Here is a 20,267-nt window from a genome sequence, read left to right as displayed (position 1 = left end):
TGGGACCCTCTCTGTATACTTTATGAAGTGGCAATAAAAAGAATTTTATGGTTGGGGGTCACCACAACCTGAAGAAGATGAGATTGAGAAACACTGCTTTGGTAGTCAGAAGCCATGTAGCCCCACTGGAAACAGACGCCGGAACTTTACCCAGTAAGCCAAAGCCTCCTGGTGATACACAGATTAATGGAGATGGGTTAATTTAAGATATGAGTTAGCCAGAAACACGCTTAAGCTATTAGCCAAATAGTATTGCAAATAATATTGTTTCTGTGTGGTTATTTTGGGAGTCTGGGAGGCTGGAAAATGAACAAGCAACCTCCTCCCACAACAAATTGGCACTCCAACGTGTGCTAGCTAAATCCACATAAAACCTGAGAGGGCTTGGAAAGGAATTCTAGATACTAAAAAACAAAGTTTAGGCTCATCTATTTTGGAGGGGATGGGCTCTGCTTGCTGGCGGTGTGCTGTAGGTGTGCTTAAAGGAAGGCCTCCTTTAAGAGAGGCCTTCTTGATTCAGCGGTTGCCAGTGCTAATGCTGGCTCTTTCAGGAAGCTGATCATTTAAATGGGGTTTGTGATCAGATTGCTACAATTTGCTTAATGGCAACTAGACTCGCTCTGTGCCTGAAAATGTGAACTGTGAGCATGGCTCACACTAAACAGACCTCTGCTCTGCCATGTTGGAAACCAAAAGGCAAAGCAGCCTTGGTCTTAAACTAGCAGGCAGGGCCATATTTGCCCTAGCAATGCTACCACGTAGGTTTTTAAGAAGCAGTCCTGGTAAAAAAAGGATTTCAGACACACAATAGGACAGATTCAGACATAAAAGACCTCTAAACGAGACATAGTATGTTTTAAAAGCATGTATGTAGGCTTGGGAAGAGAAGAAAAAGACTAAAGAGATAGTAAGTGTAGTAAATGAGCAGAGACAGTCATAGATTAAAGGAGTAAAGATAATAAAATAAATATTAAACTTGTAGAAAAGTAATAGGAATAAAAAAAATAAGCCACGTAAATATGGAATATACACAGAGAGTCTGGATTATGTATATTACTGTATTTTCTTTGAATTTTTTGACTATGAAGGAGTTAAATACAGAGAGAGATTTCATTGTACAGAATGCTAAGCTAAACCAACATATATATCTTAAAGGTATCTTCAAAATATGGGTCTAAGGATTTGTTGCTTTGGAAAAGAGGTTCTTCTTTTGTTTCCACAAAGGATGAAAACCTGTGGAATCCTTCCAGGCTAATGCGGTTTGATGGGCCAAGAGCCCCTAAAGGTCACCATGAACACCCCCCAAAAATTACTTCGCCCAACAAAAAGCAGGAAGCAGTCTGGATAGAACTACACTCATATTCCCAAATATTGTCTATAAATATTTGTTTAAGGGGGGTATGCTATAGAGATTTGCATTGATATGGATCATGGTTTATTGATACAAATTTAAGGTCAATTTTGTTACATGTATATTTCTGCTCTTGATTAAGGTATTGTGTCTGTGCAGCTCATTTAAAAATGTAATGTATAATTAAGAAATATAGGTTAATAGAGAGTCATCTATAGTAGTTAAGCTTGTAGTCATATTAGTTAGCCTTTCTAGATGTACAAAGATATATTTCAGATGGATAGGGATTCTTCAAATCTTTCAAAGACCTTTAGAATATGGCATTTAAGATATTTAAGAACTTAGTACTTTTCATGACAAGAGACACATCTGCTCCTGGCAACACCTAACTAATTCAAGAGGAAGATGGGCATTGAAGAGGCTCCTTATGGTGTTGGTTAGCCATTTGAGCAAAAAAAATGCTCTTGCCTGGGCTGCTTGATGGTATGCTGTGTGAACTAGACATGCAGGACCATAGAGAAATGACTGCTGAACTTGCATAAAGTTGAATGATTCTTTGGGGTTCCTGCCTTCAGGAAAGAGTCTGCCAGACATTCTGCAGGACACAGAAGAAAGTGACTGACAAACTGCCAATATAGGTGCAACTGTCGTTGAAATTCCCTGTATTTGAAATTTCTTTCTTTGAAATGAGCCTTATGTTGTAGGGAGAGAAGGTCCTTTGTTTCATCCCAGTTGCCCAGCTAGCTTATGGTTTCTGTGTGGTTATTTCGGGAGTCTGGGTGGCTGGGAAATGAACAAGCAGCCTCCTCCTACAACAACATAGCCTGACATAAAGCTGGAGAGTGAGAGTACTGGGAACATGGATGGGCTGATGAGGGAAAAAAAGGAAGAGTCAACAGGTTGGAATTTCAAAGACTGTTGAAAGTATTTAATTAAGGGAGCAGGATGGGAGACCTGAAATTTGTATTTGAGAGTTTAGAAGAGTGTTTAAAGGGTTCTGATCTTAGTGGCAGACTATTTCTAAAGATGAGATAATGCCATCTAGGCATGTAGGAATGGTTTGTTTGTTCTGCCAACTACAGAATTAAAAGAGAGGGAAGAAGAGTCCCAAGCAATCTTGAGGAGTTCCAGCACAGCCATCAATGATGCCTGGGAAACTGGGGTCCCTTTTTGGTGTTCTTAGTCTCACTGATAGAAGCATTTAAGAAGAGAATGATCTCAAATGGAAGCTTGAGGACAAGTTATTAGAGTCTGAAAGAAAAATCCCAGGGCAGGCAAACTCTAAGTCTCTCAGGGGACGAAGAGAACAGAGAACAAAAATCATGCTGCTGCTTAAGATAAGGGGGGTGGAGGTCAGCTACCTGGGGCAGGCAGCCTAGAGAAGAGCTTCAGAAAGGAAGCCTAAAGCCTTAGTTAAAGGGTTTGAAAGCATACTTCAGCTCTGGCCAGTTGCTTCAGAAAGGTGATATGACCTGGCCACACCAAAGGGACTACACTAGTGGGACATCATCTTACGGTGAAACCTGCTAGGGGTGGTCACCTAGTCATGTCCTAGGCCTGCCCCATTGGATTAACCCTTAAGGAAGGAGATAAGGGCATGTCTACACCTAGAGGTAGAGTCCACTCTTTACAGTGACCCTGTCTCTATCTTCATGTGAGCCATACCACACCTTTCATAAGATGTAAAGTATGGGGGCCTCCCTTTCACTGAGATGGATGTGAAGTTATGTGATTTTTTTGGACTATCCATACTAAGGCTATGCTGTTTTCTTGCACAAAGCCAGCCATCATGTAGATAATCTATTCCAACTTCACCTTGTTAGAGAATGTTGGGAGCTGCAGACCCTCAGACCCTGAGCTTTCTATAACCTTTTGACTACAGGAGTAAACAACTTGTTTTTCTATGCTTGCAGCTGCTCTGAGCACGGGACCCTCATGAGTTCCTGAAAGCAAGGAAATGGTTTCTGATGGACTTGCAGTAGAAAATCCCCAGAGCTATGGTGTGACCGTTAGTCAAGGAGAGCACTATATAAACTGTCTGGGACATAATAAAATTGGCATTCTTGTTTCAAGAGTGACCTATGTCTCTGTGTGTTCTTTACTCCCCAGATCCTTGCCTGACCGCGGTTCCAGGTGGTGCAGGCACAAGAGACATTCTGACCAACATGTTGTTCCAGATTAATGCATCCATCTGCACCCCCTGGTGAAATGACACTTATGTCTTATGTAAAACTGTTTAGGTCTCGATCAGCTTGGCCCATCATTTTTTGAGACAAGGTCTCAATGTGTAGCTGTGGCTGGCCTGGAATTTGCTATGTAGACCAGGCTAGTCTTGATTCACCTCTATCTACCCACCTCTGCCTTCTGAATGGTGGAATTAAAGGCGTTTCCCAGTCCCCCGTTGCCTTCTTTTTTAAACTTACAGGATAAAATATCAGTAGCATCCAAGTTTTTACCTTTTTCTCATGAGCTCCAGACTCACTACTAACTGCTGCCAGGACATAACCACTTAAGTGTCCAGTGAGTATCTCAACACGTTACAAAACCGAGTTCTGGAACTCAGTCTTCTCAAACCTTGCTCCTCCCTAGCTAAGCTAAGGGAGGGTTCAGTTGCAAAATGTAAGACACCTGTCTTGCTCCTTTTCTCATAACCCATATTCACTGTGTAGGAAACCCTGTTGGCTCTGCCTGCAAAATATGCCCAGATTCCAATGTTCTTCTCCACCTGTCCCTTCTACCTCTCCCCGGTTCTCTTACCTGGATGATCGCTAGTTCTCCTGACATGTCTCACTATGGCAGGCCTGGTTCATTTTTAGACTACTCAGACAATCTACTCAAGGGGTCCAGCCAAAGGAACAGGCAGATTGTGCTTCCCATTCTTCCAAGAACCCTCCAGCAAGCCTCCCTCTTGATCATACCAAGCAAATGCGGAAAGATATATGCTCCCCCTTGCTTCTCTGCAACCACCTCCCCTCTTCTTACACTCACCATGATGGCTCCTTCCTGGTTCTGAACTGGATAGGCCCAGGCCTGTCTCAGGGCTTTAACACCAGTCACGACCTCTGTGGGAATATGCTTTCCCAGAGACTCCTGTGGCTTCATTTTCTCCACAAGTCCTTTTGAGTGTTCTTGTGACCTTGTGCTGACCATACTTAAATTTCATTTTGTACTTGGAACCTTGTAGTCCATCCTTGCTTTAATTTTCTCCTGAGTATGAACAACTAACACACAACACACTGTTCTTAGTTACTGTCTACACCAAGGCCAGCCATTTTGTATTATTATTCACTGTTGGCTAGAATCACCCCACCTGTCCAGATAGTAGTCAAAGCATTGACGGAATCAGACAATCTCAGGATTGCTTGCATTACCCTAATCCAACAATTACAACAACAACAAAAATGGGTAGAAAAGGGAGTGGGGTGAGGCCAAGAATAACTATAACAGGGAAGAGACGTCATGAGTTTGATTTGTTACAACTTTATTCAATCACTTATTCACAGTTTTCTAACTGCATTCTTGACAGCTGTCTGGGCTCAAAACAGAGCTTGATCTGACTGAACCAAGCACAGTCCATTTACTTGTTGAGTTGTTCCTCTCTCGATTTTGAGTCTCTGCTCTCTTGGAGTCCTAAGAGAACTGCATCGGCCTCCAGTATAGTTGTATCTGTGGTTGCACCCAGGAACCTAGATGTTAGCTCAAGATCCAGAAGTCGCAGCCGGACTCGGGTGCCCCTCTGGTACTTCCTAAAGAACAAGAAAAATATCCCATTAATTCTGCAGGCCACACATGAACAGGCTTAAAATGAAATACAAATTCTAATTTTCATTTTGATTAACTCAAGGCTTGAAAGTTCACACTGGTATGTTAGAAATAGTTGGTTTGTTTTTTGTTTTGTTTTGTTTTGTTTTGTTTTTGGGAGACATGGTTTCTCTGTAGCTTTGGAGCCTGCCCTGGGACTAGCTCTTGTAGACCAGGCTGACATCGAACTCAGAGATCCACCTGCTTCTGCCTCCCAAGTGCTGGGATTAAAGGCATGCGCCACCACCACCCGGCTAAGAAATAGTTTTATTTGATGTTCAGGTGTATCAGAATTTTCAACTTAAAGCTGCCTTTAAAGATTTACTTTTCTTATTTATTTAGTGTATATATTAATATGTGGTATAGGGATATGTTCATGTGGGTATATTGATAAACCAGGCTGCTTCCATCTTAGACTTGAAAGCCATTTTATAGAGAATATAAACTAGATTCATTCCTGTTTATGATTAAATCCATTTCTCAATGACTGGGCTATGCTCCACCTTAACATGTTATACCCTCAACTACAAGTGGTTCTATACTGCCTGCTCCAGAAAGCAGCAACCATGCTGTGTTTCAAAAGGTCATAATGACCACCTGTTGTTGTGACCTCCTTGCTATGCTTATGTGTTACTTCTGTAATCCCACTTACTTGCCTGCTAAATCCCCCATTTGGAAACCTCTACTCCTGAGTTATAAAAACCCTTATCTCACCCACGTCCAGTGCCAATCTCTTTAACCCTGCCTTCAGAGGGAGATAGCCTGTGTACATGAATTTTAAAAAAGCTCATTTCAATTATTTGTTATAATTAATTTGGGCATGATTTGGGTCAGTGGTTTTTCTCTTGAAACCTGTGTACACATGCATATTAACGATATATATGCATGTGTACAGGTATACACATATATGTATGTGTGCACACTACAGAGGTCAGAGATCAATGTCAGGTGTCTTTCCTTGGTTATTCTCCACCTTACTTTTTGAGACAGGGTCCCTTTCTGGCTGGCAAATGAGTTTCAGGGCTCTGTTTGCCTCCAGCCCCACTCCAGTCAGTGCTGCCACACTCAGCTTTTATGACAGTAGACACTTTCTGACACAGTCATCTTACCAGCTCTCTATGTACTCATTTACTGCTTTTTTGAGACAGGGAATAACGTAGTCAAGCTTGGTCCTGATGCTCTTGCCATCACTTCCAAGTGCTGAGATTACAGGTGTATACCACCTCACTCCACTATTTACATATTTTATACTATAATAAAAATGTACTCAATACTGAAATTGAAACAAGCCAGTTCTTAAAACTATCATTTGTTTTAAAGCTAAAGTATTAAGGAGGAAAAACTCAGATACCTATTTTTCCTATTTTTCCCCCTAAAATTAAATGTCTCAAATAAAGTAAACATTTACAGAAGCAACATGGATAAAATTCCTCATGCAAAGTTCTTGACATCTTGGACAGACTGTACCAGCACTAAAGCATAAGAACAATGGAAGAACCTGAAAGATGCCATGTGCCATGGAATAAGTCAGACAAGAAGGCATTGCATCATCTACTTTACACGCAAACCAGAAAAGGCTGAACTCACAGAAGCAGCAAGGGTGAGACTTTACTCAAAAAATAAACAACTAGCCGGGTGGTGGTGGCGCACGCCTTTAATCCCAGCACTCGGGAGGCAGAGGCAGGCGGATCTCTGTGAGTTCGAGACCATCCTGGTCTACAAGAGCTAGTTCCAGGACAGGCTCTAAAGCTGCAGAGAAACCCTGTCTCGAAAAACCAAAAAAAAACAAAAAAAACAAAAAAAAAAACCAAAAAAAAACTAGCAAGAATAAAATATCACATTGAAAAAAAACCAAACATTTAATTTTTGTCAATTAAAAACATTAGTGAACTAAAAAAAAGTCAAACCAGGTATTGATGGAGGTGGGTCTTCTAGCAATCTGTTGATTTCATTGGTTAATTAACAAAGAAAACTGCTTGGCCTGATAGGTTAGAACATAGGTGGGTGGAGTAGACAGAACAGGATGCTGGGAAGAAGGGAAGTGAGTCAGATGCGATGAAGCTCTGGCCCAAGATGGACTTACGCTAGAATCTTCCCGGTAAGCCACCACCTTGTGGTGCTACATAGATTATTAGATATGGGTTAAAGCAAGATATGTGAGAATTAGCTAATAAGAAGCTGAAACTAATGGACCAGGCAGTGTTTAAATGAATACAGTTTGTGTGTTGTTATTTCAGGGCATAAGCTAGCCAGGCAGCCGGGAGCCAGGCGGGAATGCAGACTGCTGCTCCCATCACTACAAGGTATCATGTTTTTTTCCTTTTCTATTGGTGGTAGATTAGTTTCCAAAAAACATTTTAAAATCTATTTATGTTTATTATTTTTTGATTTGTGCATGTGTGTATGTATATGTGTGGGTATGCTGACATATGTACTGGTGCTTCAGAGAGCAGAGGTGCCAGATCCCCTGGAACTGGACTTACAGGTAGTTGTGAGCTGCCCAGTGTGGATGCTGGGAGTCAGACTCAGGTTCTCCGCAAGAGCAATGCACACCCTTAAAAACTGAGCCATCTCTCCAGCTCTTGAAGCTATAAATCTTTTTTTTTAATTCTTTCATTTTATTAATTTATTTTACGTGCGTTGGTGTTTTGCCTGCACACATGTCTATATGAAGACGCTGGATCCTGGAACTGGAGTTACAGACAGTGCTGCCATGTGGGTACTGGGAATTGAACTCCAGTCCTTTGGAAGAGCAGCCAGTGCTCTTAAACACTGAGCCATCTCTCCAGGCCCGAAGCTATAAATCTTTAAAGGATGAGATACCTCAATACCATAAGTCATTTATTTATTTATTTATTTATGGAGTGCTGGGAATCAAACCCAGGGCCTCAGGCACGCTACCCAAGTGGTCACTACTACCATCTGCCATACCACGTTTATTATTCAATTTTTAAATTAAATTTATTTTACATAAAAAGAAAATTTTAAAGTGTTTTCAGAAAATTCACTGGAAAATAACTTTGGTGAACCATATGATTACTCTTCCCAGTGTCTGAAGGTTTGTGGGTGGCCACCAAGTAAGCAATGTACCTACTCTCCCAGTGGTCGGATTACATTCTGAAGAGTTATGAATGGCTTACCAAGTAAACACTTAGGCTGTTCAGCTTTTCTGAAGTTAACTTTTTCTGATAACAGAAGTCAATAAATTTTTATAAAACAATGAAGTCAGTCATATTTTCTAGTGCCCCCCCCCCCCCGTGCGAGACATATGATTACAGTCTGTTTTTTGTTGAAACAAATTAATTAGGTAACAAGACTATTAAGTCTTTAGCAAACAGCAGTTACAACAGAAGCTGCATAAGAGTCAGGCACTGGGATTGAAGGGTTAGCTCAGAGCAGGGGACTAGGAGCTGCAGCCTGTGCTCTGGACTGGGACTGAAGGTTAGCTCAGAGCAGGGGACTAGAGCAGCTGCAGCCTGTGTTCTGGACTGGGATTGAAGGTTAGCTCAGAGCAGGGGACTAGGAGCTGCAGCCTGTGCTCTGGACTGGGACTGAAGGTTAGCTCGGAGCAGGGGACTAGGAGCTGCAGCCTGTGCTCTGGACTGGGACTGAAGGTTAGCTCGGAGCAGGGGACTAGGAGCTGCAGCCTGTGCTCTGGACTGGGACTGAAGGTTAGCTCGGAGCAGGGGACTAGGAGCTGCAGCCTGTGCTCTGGACTGGGATTGAAGGGTTAGCTCAGAGCAGGGGACTAGGAGCTGCAGCCTGTGCTCTGGACTGGGATTGAAGGTTAGCTCAGAGCAGGGGACTAGAGCAGCTGCAGCCTGTGCTCTGGACTGGGATTGAAGGGTTAGCTCAGAGCAGGGGACTAGGAGCTGCAGCCTGTGCTCTGGACTGGGACTGAAGGTTAGCTCAGAGCAGGGGACTAGAGCAGCTGCAGCCTGTGCTCTGGACTGGGACTGAAGGTTAGCTCAGAGCAGGGGACTAGAGGAGCTGCAGCCTGTGCTCTGGACTGGGACTGAAGGTTAGCTCAGAGCAGGGGACTAGGAGCTGCAGCCTGTGCTCTGGACTGGGATTGAAGGTTAGCTCAGAGCAGGGGACTAGGAGCTGCAGCCTGTGCTCTGGACTGGGACTGAAGGTTAGCTCAGAGCAGGGGACTAGAGCAGCTGCAGCCTGTGTTCTGGAGCCTCTGTCTGTTCTCACTGCGCTCTTGTTTAAAGCTCTCATTGGCCGCGGGAACCTGCAAGAGCTGGACCTTAAAATGAGGCGGATTAAAGTCTCATGCAATAGCCAACTTTATTCGGAGCATCAGATAATTTATACTCTGAAGGTTAAGAAGAATTGCAAGAGTATGGTGTTCAATCACAAGGAGAAGGCACATGTGGCAAAAACAGGCTTTTCCATAAAGGCATATAAGTAACAACAGCTGACGTGAACTTACTCCTATCTGCTGCACCTGGGAGGAGCATGAAAACACATTCCAAGAACAACTCTGAGGTTTTGAAGGAACTGAGGTTCCAAGACTCGCTTCGTGGCGTTTTCTCACAAGCACTCAGAACTCCCCCAGATGACTCCACTCTTGGACTCGGTTCCGACACGATCAGTGAGCTGTTCAATCAGCTTTTGTTCATACAGACCCTCTGTGCCTCTTTCCTATACATCCAACCAGTTACTTGTTCATACAGACCCTCTGTGCCTCTTTCCTATACATCCAACCAGTTACTTGTTCATATAGACCCTCTGTGCCTCTTTCCATACATCCAACCAGTTACTTGTTCATATAGACCCTCTGTGCCTCTTTCCTATACATCCAACCAGTTACTTGTTCATACAGACCCTCTGTGCCTCTTTCCTATACATCCAACCAGTTACTTGTTCATACAGACCCCTCTGTGCCTCTTTCCTATACATCCAACCAGTTACTTGTTCATACAGACCCTCTGTGCCTCTTTCCTATACATCCAACCAGTTACTTGTTCATACAGACCCCTCTGTGCCTCTTTCCTATACATCCAACCAGTTACTTGTTCATACAGACCCTCTGTGCCTCTTTCCTATACATCCAACCAGTTACTTGTTCATACAGACCCCTCTGTGCCTCTTTCCTATACATCCAACCAGTTACTTGGTTTTGTTCATACAGACCCCTCTGTGCCTCTTTCCTATAACATCCAACCAGTTACTTGGTTTTGTTCGTTCGTTTGTTTGTTATTAACACATATTTCTTTGGCTTAGCACCTCAGGTGTATTCCTGTCTAGACATGAGGGCTGCCATGATCTTCCTGGAGCTCAGGTTTCAGGGCACACTCTACATCTTAGGGGTCGTTAGCACTGCTTGGCCCTTTTTCCTATCCTATACGGACTCTTCAGTCTCCAGGTGGAACATACCTAATGTGGTTCCTTCACATTTCACTCTCAGAACAGAGTCCACTGTTAGAATCCTCATGAACGAGCAGGCTCTGCAGTCACAGACATGGGTGCAGGTCTGAGCTCTGCTGAGTAAGAGCTTGGATGCTTTCTCCGACCCACAGTTTCTGTACCTGTGTCACAGAGGTCACAGTATTGCGAAGGTTTGCTGAAGATGGAAACTGGATGGCATGATATAATACAATAAAGTATAATACGTATCAGCACAGCTGCGTATGGTGGTACATGGCTTTAATCCCAGCATTCCGGAGGTAGAGAAAGGTGCATCTCTATGAGTTTGAGGCCAGTCTAGTCTACATAACAAGTTCCAGGTCAGCCAACTCTACATAGTGAGAACTTGCCTCAAGAAACCAAATCAAAACAGGTGTAGTAAAGTCTACATCTTTAATCCTGGCCCTCAGGAGGCAGAGGCGGGTGTATCTCTATTAGTTCAGGCCAGCAGACCTACACAGAGAGTTCCTGGTCAGTCAAACGTACATAGCGAGACTCTGTCTCAAACAAACAAACAAACACAAACAAAAAGGAAGGAAGGAAGGAAGGAAGGAAGGAAGGAAGGAAGGAAGGAAGGAAGAAAAAAAAGGAGAAAGAAATAAAACCAAACTAAGCAACCAAACAAAAATCAAAACCCAGAACAGCAAACATGTTAGTGCCCCTCCTTCTCAGGTATGGATGGCTTCTATGGAAAGGCCTGGGTCATCAGGAGACATGCTATCTGCCCAGGATCTGAACAGTGTTACAGTATCTCTGTATTCTTCCAGAATCAGTGCAGCAAGTATTCGACTCCTGGGGCCTGAAAATGTAGTTTGGTTGGTGGAGTGCTCACCTAGCATGCATAAAGCCCGAGTTTTGGTTCTCAATACTGATAACTCAGCATAATTCCAGCACCTGGGAGGTGGAGGCGTGGGGATCAGTGGTTCAGTGCAACCCTTAGCAAGTTCATTGCCTGTCTCAAAGAAAGTACTTAACCATGGTCAGCAAATCCACATACCTCTTGATAACAAAAGCCAACAGGTCAGTGATGATCTAGAATCTCAGTTTTCTAGAATTTTGCAGTGTGTGGACTGGTAAACTTACTTGATCTTTCTAGACTTGGCTTCCCATACTACCTAACACATTAATGGATTGATGATGATGATGACGACGATGATGATATTGTATTTTCCTTTTCCATTCATCTATCTTTACACATTTTTAAGAGTATTACTTCCTAGTGAGCTATAAACTAAGCATGATGGTAGGTAGTAGGAAGTGTGACTTTTGTTTTTAACAGAAACATTTGAGTGTGTGACAGTTATCTGAGAAGAAATCTCTGCCCACACCAACACTGAGGAGGCAGATGAACAAGAGGAGGCCTGTATTCAGCTCTCCATATAAGTGGTTCTATGCCATTGAAGTTGACAATCCCCAGAAGAGGATTCACACAGAAGATCCCAGAGGGCTGAAAATTTATAGAAGGCAAGACTTTCCTCCTGTTTTAGATGTAGAAAGCTTTAAAACTATGAACAATTTTGCTTTTGTCTTAACAAATTATGTAAATTCCATAAATTATGCCTGTGAACCAGTGAGGGAAAGAGAAGCAAACTTAGAGTCCTTTCTGTATGCTGAATGACAACCATCTGATAAGCACCCAGATGTGGTGGTGCATACCTGTAATCCTAGGACTGGAGAGGTGAGGCAGTGGATCATAAGTTTATGACCAGCCTGGACTACATGAGACCTTGTCTCAGAAAATAATATCTGAGAGCTCTAATAAAACAAACATTAAAAGAAATTATTTAATAATATATTCTATGCATTAAACAAAACACAAAAGCCTCTAAAATATCTCTGACTTCTACTTTCTGGAACTAGCCATTTCTACAGTGAAGGAAGCTCTTTATTTTCACTTTGTATTGCAGCTATTTCCACACAGACATTATTTTCCCTGCTAACTACAGCCTCCCCAAAAGAGCAGGGATTGAATTTGTCAGGTGGTCCTCACAATGCCTGAAGAAATGCATCCACTTCCTGCAATCTCTTGAATGGTGCTTTTCACCCCCACCCCCCATGTTTTGGAAGCTTGTTGAAAATGCAAATTCACAGAGAAAATCTGAGAGAGATCTGGTGAATTTGAGGTGGGACTTGGTAATGTGCTTTTCAAAAAGTTCCATGGTGATTTTTGACAATTCCTTGAGAAATCCTAACGTAGAATTACCTTTGTTATAGATAATCAAGTGCAGGACAGTACATCCTCCACAAACCCAAAGGGCTGGAAAAACAAGGGCAGCAGACATCACTTTACTGTGAGCATGAAGAGCCTTCCTGTGTGACAGGTATCTTTGTCAGCGGTGAGAGCACCACGTAAGGATGCGTGAAGCTAAACGGCATCCCTTCATCAAAGCTTCTGTCAGAGAGTGTGGCGGCCTCTCCATGCACTCTGTCCATTCAGGAATCTAGGACATGAAGAGATCCAAAGCCATACAAAGGGCAGGGGGCTTAAACTTTAGGATATCTTATTAAAGAGAAAGAAGTCAACCAATAATGCATTTCTGAGAACTCCAATGTAATTTGTAGTGAGCCTTCCATGCTATGCTTTTAGAAAAGCACTTATACTTCTTAGTTGTCCTATTTAAGCTTTACATTGTCCCACATAATGAGATTTAAAATGAATATACCAGCAAACCCTTCCCAGGGTTTATCCAATGACTTGGATTAAATGAGCTTTATCCAATGACTCTGACCTGCGTGTAATAACACAGGTTTAAAGCCTGCAGGGCCAGATGACTAGGGTGGTGTCCAACTCTAGTGCTCCTGTGCAGTCTGAATCAGTGCTTTAGCTTGGTTCCAATTTCCTCACTGTAACACGAGAAGGAGAACTGTATCTGTTTCCCAGAGTTCTTGTGCACATCATCCACGTACCAAGTTCTTAAAAGGGTCCATCTCCATCACTACCACCTACCAAAGACCAGATTCTTCACTGAAAAATCAAAGACTATGAGCATAGGTGTAATATGCCCAGTTTATAACTAAATCAATAAAGAATTTGTAAAAAAAAAAAGGAATTTAAGAATTCAATAATTTGTAGATTTAAATCTTATTAATGCTAGTGGTATAAACATTCCCCTCTTAAACTATAACAAGGCTAGGGGATTAGCCGCCCAATCTGTGGCGGGACTTAGGACCTGCTCCAGAGGAGGAAACATAAGCTTGGTACTATAAATCTGACCAAGATCATGGCTGGAGAAGCTCATCAGCCCCAAGGGGAAACCACTGCTATTATTTAGTCAGTAGACATCATACTATCTTCTAAATTCATATCGCTGTGCCCACAGACCTCACCAGTGAGCTTGTCTGGGAAGACAGGAAGTCAGTTTGGAATGTCCAGTCACAAAAGGATATCAACATCATGCTTTTCTTGCCAGAGCTCAGGGACCATTTGGTAGATGGACAGAGGGACGGTAGGAGTCGAGAGATTGGAAGGTGAAAACAATTCCTTTGGGATGTGACAGGGTCATTGGACACATGGAGTCACAGCAGCTGTGGCTGCCCACGCAAGATCAAGCCGGTCAAGATTCCAGCATGGAGTGGGGACAGAATTACAGGGCGGGGTGAGAAAGGGGGAGAATTATGAAGAAACAGCTTTTTTATTTCTTTCTTTAAATACTAAAGGTAGTTAGCATGAGCAGGACTCTTATTTCCTGGACATTCTTTTTCCCTTTTATCAATTAGCCAACTGCATCAGACTGAAGTCAACTTCCCACTGGAAGGATGAGGTGCAGTCACCACCCATGTCAGAGGTAAAAGAGGGAGCCATCTTGTGCCCCTTCTACAGATAGCCCTGCCATGCTTGAGTCCGCCTTGCTCTGTGTTGTATCCCTCTTGTGTGCGCTATAATTGTTCACTTGTTTGTTTTCTAACATGGGAGAGGTTTAGGTTGAGCATTTCTAGAGATTGCCCCATGCCCATGAGTATAGTAGAGAGCCAAAATTAGATTGTTTGTTATAAAACAAACAAATAGCAAAACAGGACAGGAAGTTGTGAAAGGGTGGTGTGTGTCGGAGGGGCTGGTAAACCTGGGAGGGAATCAGGGGGAGAGTGAATAGTGAACACACCCAATACTTTGGACTATGTATTACAATTCTCAAAAAGTCAACAAGGTTTTAAAGGGAAAAATAACATAAAAGTATAAAAATAAAAATTTATCTCAACACGAATGATGGAGTTTGAAGATGAGCCAAATAACAATGAACAAAACCAAGCCACTGCAAGGGGACCAAACACACTGAAGAGCTCACAGGCCCAGCAGCTTCCCCAACAGAGCACAGGACGAGCACAGACTGGCAAGAAAAGGGGCGCAGTGGCTGATCTTCCAGGATGCTTTCAACAGTGGCTTGAGAAGACTGGACCAGCACAGCAGCTTTTAAACTTCTGGGACTGCCCTTCTGCTTAGGTCTTGGCAGACACAGAGCTGAGACTTTGTAAGTCGGACCTCGATTTAGTGCACAGAAATTCTTGTGGTTGTGAGGTTCTAAGTCCATAGGTTCATTATTTGTCTGCCCAAGAAACTTTTATTCAATATTTGTTCAAATTAGCTGTGTCGGATGTAGCTTCATCATCTACTCTAATCAACTAGCTCCCTATGACTCGAGACTCGGGCCTATCTCTGTCTTCCTGCTGAAGTGGGATGATATTATCCTTTATTTAGTCAGTTTCCCTGGCTACATTGCCAGGGCTGGTTCACAGATCACAAGTCATCCACAGAACTCACAGACTTTAAGTCTGTCTTTCTTGAAGTAATAAATATAGGTCTGATTTCATCACATGATGGTAATTATGTTGGTCTGTTTGAATGTGCTTCAGAAAGTCCAAAAGCTGTGCTTTGGTGCAGATCAGTGGTAGAGCCCTTGCCTAGCAGGGCATGAATTTGAACACGGAGAAATAACGTGAACACAGATCTCCAGTGATCCAACATTTCACTAGCAGGCCGTGGGGCCATGCTCATTTTATAATGGCAGAGTTAACCTCTACTACAGCTTCATTTTCCACAGGAATTAAGACAAAGGCCATACCACAAACAAAGACAACGTTTGTTTAATTATCCCTGAATTCTTACGAATTAGACCTGCACCAATATATTTTGCAAAATGGGAACAACAGGAGGAAAATAATCAACACAATGACTAAAGAAAGGGCAGGCAGATGGCAACCATCGCAAGGGTTGGGTAGGGCCACAGCTGTAAAACATTTATAACACAAAGCTTAGGGGTTTCAAAATGACCAGGAAAATTTTAGAATTTTTGAATTGCTTTTTGTCTATTCAAATATATAAACTGGGTAGCACAGAATGTCTGTAATCCCAGCACTTTGGTATAGATGGAAGATCAAGAGTTGAAGGCCAGATTTAGTTACTTGAAGAACTTGTCTCAAACCAAACAGTTATCCTGCCCCCACAAAAAAAACCCATGAAGGTCAAAACATACTACAGTGGCTCTAGCCTTACACAACCTAACCTCCTCACTCATCTACAGCTTTGCTGCCAGACACAAACAGAATGCAAGTTAGAGACTTGATATCTAGTTCTGAAGAGAGAGAACACAGCTCAGGCTGCTGCTACTAACCCCATTTACTCTCCATTAGAAACACAGTTCCTTCCCCATTTAACAAATAATGATTAATTATTAAACACTACATTGTTTTAATTTTTTAATTAAGAAAAAATGCCCCAATACCAGTTTGACAGAAAATTTGTATTTTGTATGAAAACCTCAAACAGACTTAAAGGCAAGGGTGACTTCGGTGAGGACACCCACAATGAAATGACCTCTTTCTGGGAACTGTAGGCTACAAACCCCTTTCTTCTCTAATCTGCTTTTGGTTAGAGTATCTTATCATTCAAGTGCTTCTGACTGACCCTCTGAAATCCACTCTAAACAGATCCAGGCTCAGTCTTCTCTGGCTGCTGCCTCCATCTGCCCTGCCCAGAGAGCCCGTGTGTCTGTGGGTAAAGGGGGCCACTACATCCGGTTCCATATGTCTGCCTTAAGAACGTGGTTTAAATGGCTTTCTTCCTTCGAGAGGTCTGGACATTCTTTACCACGCCAGTGCCTGCTACTGATGGCTCTCGTGGGGGCTAATAGGAGAGGATCCCTCTGACTAGTTCTTTGGTATAATACTTGATACAAAAGTTGGCAGACACAAGGCTTAGACGGAACCTCAGTATCCCAAAGGCGATACTGTGACGAGTTCCGGCTTTCCTAGTCCAGTTAGCTGGCCCTGCGATTGAGTCCTCTCAGGTTTAAAAATAGCTAGATCTTCAATCATTAACATAAGTTCCAACTTGGCAAGGTCAAAAATCTCTCAGAATTTGTGTCACCAACCTCACAATTTTTAGCTTTTTTAAAACTATCAGAATGAAAATTTCTCTTTTGGCCACAAACAAATTAGAATATTTCAAACGGTTCAGTTAATAACAATTTGCTGGAATTGTCAGTCATTGCTGATCTTTATGTAAACTGGACACTAGTGTGCGTGCTTCCGCCTTCCTCCTGTATGTGGCTGTGGGTGGAATGTGCTGACTGCCAGGCTGGCCTCAATGCTCCTGCCATGCCCTCCCGCCGTCACAGGCCGTGTCCTCTGGGAACTGAAGGCTAAAACAAACCCCTTTCTTCTCTAAGTTGCTTTTGGTAGAGTATCTTATCACAGCAGAGAAAACTAACAGACTGAGTGACCATGTTCTGTACGTGTGTGAGGACGCATCTGTGAGTTTATGTGCGTGTGTGTGCACATATGGGGGTGGAAATGTGGCCACGCTGTCTACGTCTGTGTACGTGTGAGAGCGTGGCCATGTCTGTGTGAATGCAGTTCACTGCTCTGGGATGAACTTTTTTGGTCTTTAATATTCTTATTATTGAAAAAGCAGTAGCAGAAAGACCAAGATCGTCTGGAGTTCGAACTTTACTTGACTTTCATGAAATAGTATTTTGCAGCTGAGAAGGTGATGAACATATAATGGTAAAACTGGAAGCCTTTTGACACTACTGGGATGAAATATTGGGATAAAATGATGAAGCCATCACGGCGGTCACCAGTCTTTTCACAACTGTCACCTCTTACAGGTCCTGCGAACTCCGTGCCTCCTTCCCTAAGATACCTATCCAGACTCTCATGGCTCTTCCTGTTCTCCAGGCAATCAGAAAGCACGCCACACTTCACACGCCCTAACTGGGCTCCTGAATATTTTGAACATGCCCTTTCTTTTCTTGAAGTAATCACTCACCAGTGTATCACCTGCACTGCACAATTAAGCATACAGTTAATACAATAAAAGGGAGAGTTCACTAGATTTACTTCTTGCCAATATTCCTTACGGTTAGTAACATTTAAGTAAAGCATAAATCTTTTTTTGTTTTTTTTTTATATTTAAAAATTTCCATCTCTTCCCCTCCTCCTCCCCCTTCCTCCCTCCCTTCCCCCATACCCCCCATACCCCCCTCCTCCCTCTTCAGGCCAAGGAGCCATCGGGGTTCCCTACTCTATGTTAAGACCAAGGTCCTCCCAACTCCCCCCAGGTCCAGGAAGGTGATCAACCAAGCTGACAAGGCTCCCACAGAGCCTGTCCATGCAGAAGAATCAGAGCCCAGCGCCTTTGTCCTTGGCTCTTCTCAGTCACCCTCCACCGTCGGCCACATTCAGAGAGTCTGGTTTGGTTTCATGTTCTTTGCTATAGCATAAATCTTAAGAGCCTAATTTGTTATTCCAGGTCATTAGAAGATGTAGATGAAAATAAAATATATTATATTTCTATCTGAATTACTACCAAAGGTCTTCTGAAAAAAATATAATAATTAGTACTTAAAAAAGCTGTTATATAGCTAAAAGCTACTATCACCACCAAAAATCCTTGTTATATAGCTATAGGGAAGCCATCATCCATATGGGTTGCTTTGGGGGTCTACTACACTGTTATAAGTAGCCCTTCATCCAGGGTCTATAGGGATGCTCTATAAACTCACTGTTCCTCAAGAGTGCTACACAGAGTATTCCTATCAACTATCACCAATGTGAATCCTGGCCATGGGAAGCCTACAGTGCTCATGGCCCCCGAGAAAAGGACACTGTTCATTACACTTGGACACATCTTTTTCAGCCATATATCACTTGCAGAGGGAGTCTTATTTTTCATGTAAGAATGTAAGATCATGATTTTCCTAAATCAAGGTCTTTTAAAACCTGGTCTGCTAATATTTTGGGTCATGACAAATAGTTTTTGTTTCTGATTTAAGCACTGGCTTATTCTTTGAAATATAAAAATGGAATTATGTATGGCTTCAAACAAGGCTGAATGCTTTCTGGAGTTACCAAATAAGACAAGAAATAAAGGAAAATCGTAAGACCTAACAAATCACAGCAAGTCTATTTTTATTTCAAGAAAAAAATCTAAAAAATTTGTTGCTGATCACAAGTACAAAATATACACATGAAGGAAGAACAAAAAATATCCAAATGAAAAAAAGGCACATGGTCCCCCAAAAATGCAAATGACTAAACTTAGGTTCAAATTTGGCATCTAGGGAAAAAAAGAATACTTTTTTTTTTAAAGCAAACAAATTTTCATTCCACAAGAGAAGAAAAGATCTGTTTATTGGCAGAAACAGTTTTGTTAGTGAAGAGCAGTGGTCTGCCTGCCACCTTGCTTTACTAGTAATCATCAAATACAGCTATCGCAACCACACACCTTGATGGGATGCTAACGAAGCACAAACCGTTAAAAAGTATGAAATGCACATCAACAACAAGACCACAAATACTCAAGCAGCAGTAGCTACTATAAAATTCAATTGCATAAACCAGGCAGTGGGACACATTCCCTTAATCCCAACATGAGCGGGAGGCAGAGGTGGGTGGATCTCTATTCTGGTCTACAGAGTGAGTTCCAGGACAGCTAGAACTACACAGAGAAAATCCTGTCTCGAAAATCAAAAACAAACAAAAACAAAAAATTCAGTCGCATTAATACTGATATGTAAAGCATGAGACACCTTAACACTTCTTAAATTAAAAAATGAAGTGAAGGTCTGAACAACTGAAAGAAGTAATTTCAAATGTGGCTATTAAACATACTAGACTTGGGCACCAATGGACAAGTGCAGTAGCAATCTTAAAAATTATTAACAGACAGAGAGCAAAAAGTATGAGAAGGCTCTTCTGAGTTCAGGAATCCAGGGCTGACTGGCAGACACCAGTCCTGAGTATCCTGAAGCACAGGGAAGAGCTGGGGCCACACAGGAGCCAGAGTCGGGGAGCACAGCAATCTGTGGGGCTTTACAATTCTTCTCTTATTTAGAAACTATCTCCTGGACGTGGTGGTACATGCCAGATCGGAAGTCTGAACCCGTCTGGACACAGAGCCAGTCTTGGATAGTGAGACCAAGCAAACAAATTCACAGGCAGACACCACTGCTGACTGGGGCCCAGCTGAGACCGGCTCCGTCAAGACTGATGGGGTGCAGGGGAGTTTATGTGTACTGAAAACCCCCAAGTGGCCTCGTTCCCTTGACTCTGTTCAGGGCACTGGTTCATACCGTAGACCGTCCTTGAAAGTTACAAGTGCACTCTGCGTGACTCGTGGAGGATCTTACTTAACTCATGCTTCAATTTTCCTAACCAGCCCATGCAGTTTATGTAGGTCGGCATGAGAAATGAATGTTTGAAA

The 20,267-nt window shown here is 42.6% G+C and overlaps 1 protein-coding gene across 1 annotated transcript in view; it reads right to left on the bottom strand.

Moving 5' to 3' along the window:
- Nucleotides 1-4,811: 4,811 nt before the first annotated feature.
- Mrps28 (mitochondrial ribosomal protein S28) overlaps nt 4,812-20,267 on the bottom strand; it is a 123,790-nt gene continuing 108,334 nt past the window's right edge. The window contains exon 3 of the mRNA XM_038347406.1: nt 4,812-5,097. Coding sequence (XP_038203334.1) covers nt 4,929-5,097 — 169 coding nt within the window. The 3' untranslated portion in view covers nt 4,812-4,928. The remainder of the gene's footprint in view (nt 5,098-20,267) is intronic.

This window comes from Arvicola amphibius, chromosome 11, assembly GCF_903992535.2.
Source record: "Arvicola amphibius chromosome 11, mArvAmp1.2, whole genome shotgun sequence".
NCBI classification, from domain to species: Eukaryota; Metazoa; Chordata; class Mammalia; order Rodentia; family Cricetidae; genus Arvicola; species Arvicola amphibius.
This window is presented reverse-complemented; position numbering and strand designations above follow the sequence as displayed.